The following is a 925-nucleotide window of genomic DNA, read 5'->3' as shown; positions in this document are numbered from 1 at the left end:
CAGCTTGACAGACCTTGGGAAAAGAAGATGAGTAAATCAGTTGGAATCCTTTGGAAAGACTGAGTCCCCCTTTCTTTTCTACTGGAAAAGACCTCCATCTTTTCAAAGGCATTTTTAAAATACAGAGATAATGAAGGCATATTTACTGTGAAAAATCCAAACAATGCAGAAGCATAAGGAATTAAAAAAATTTAATACCTCTTCACATATACCCCAAAGTCCACTCACCCCCACTGCTACTTGTTTGCATCCCTCCAGCCCTGTTTTTATGCATTTCCCTGCATTTAACAGATGCACACATACACCGTATTGCTTTGCTGTTGTTGTCATGGAGTCAGTTTCAACTCAGAACGGCCCCATGTGGCAGAGTAGACCTGTCCCATAGGGTTGTCTAGGCTGTAATCTTTATGGGACAGATGGCCAAGGCTTTCTTCTGTGGAGCCACTGGATGGGTTCGAATCACCAGCCTTTTGATTAGCAGCCGAGAGCTTAACCATTGTGCCACCAGGGCTCCTTATATTGCTTTTGGGTGTTTTTTGTCTTGGTTTGTTTTTTATGTTGTTTCATATTGTGGTAAAAATATACATAACAGAACATTTTCCAATTCAGCAATTTTTACATGCATAATTTAGTGACATGACAGCATGACATTCATCATGTTGTACAACCATTACTACTATCCTTTTCCAAATTATTTCACCATGATTAACAGAAATAGAGTGGGGTTTGTTGTAATTCTTTTTATAAAATGCTGTCAAGCTATATGTACTATTTGGTAACTTGTTTTCCTTACTAAAACTGAATTTTGGAAATATTTCCATGGCAACATATCTGTTCTGCTGCCCACTGTACCACCAGCATCTATAACAGTGATGGATAATTCTATGCATATCTGTTGAATGAATGGTGTTCTCCAGTGTTTAAC

General features: G+C 38.4%; 1 protein-coding gene across 1 annotated transcript in view; it reads right to left on the bottom strand.

Moving 5' to 3' along the window:
* The window catches only part of ZC3H12D (zinc finger CCCH-type containing 12D), a 38,700-nt gene extending 38,602 nt beyond the window's left edge, over window positions 1-98 (bottom strand). The window contains exon 1 of the mRNA XM_023728344.1: window positions 93-98. Coding sequence (XP_023584112.1) covers window positions 93-98 — 6 coding nt within the window. The remainder of the gene's footprint in view (window positions 1-92) is intronic.
* Between the last annotated feature and the right edge of the window lie 827 nt (window positions 99-925).

This window comes from Trichechus manatus, unplaced genomic scaffold (assembly GCF_000243295.1).
Source record: "Trichechus manatus latirostris isolate Lorelei unplaced genomic scaffold, TriManLat1.0 scaffold00002, whole genome shotgun sequence".
NCBI classification, from domain to species: Eukaryota; Metazoa; Chordata; class Mammalia; order Sirenia; family Trichechidae; genus Trichechus; species Trichechus manatus.
Note: the sequence above shows the minus strand (reverse complement) of the source record. Positions and strands in the feature narration are given on the sequence as shown.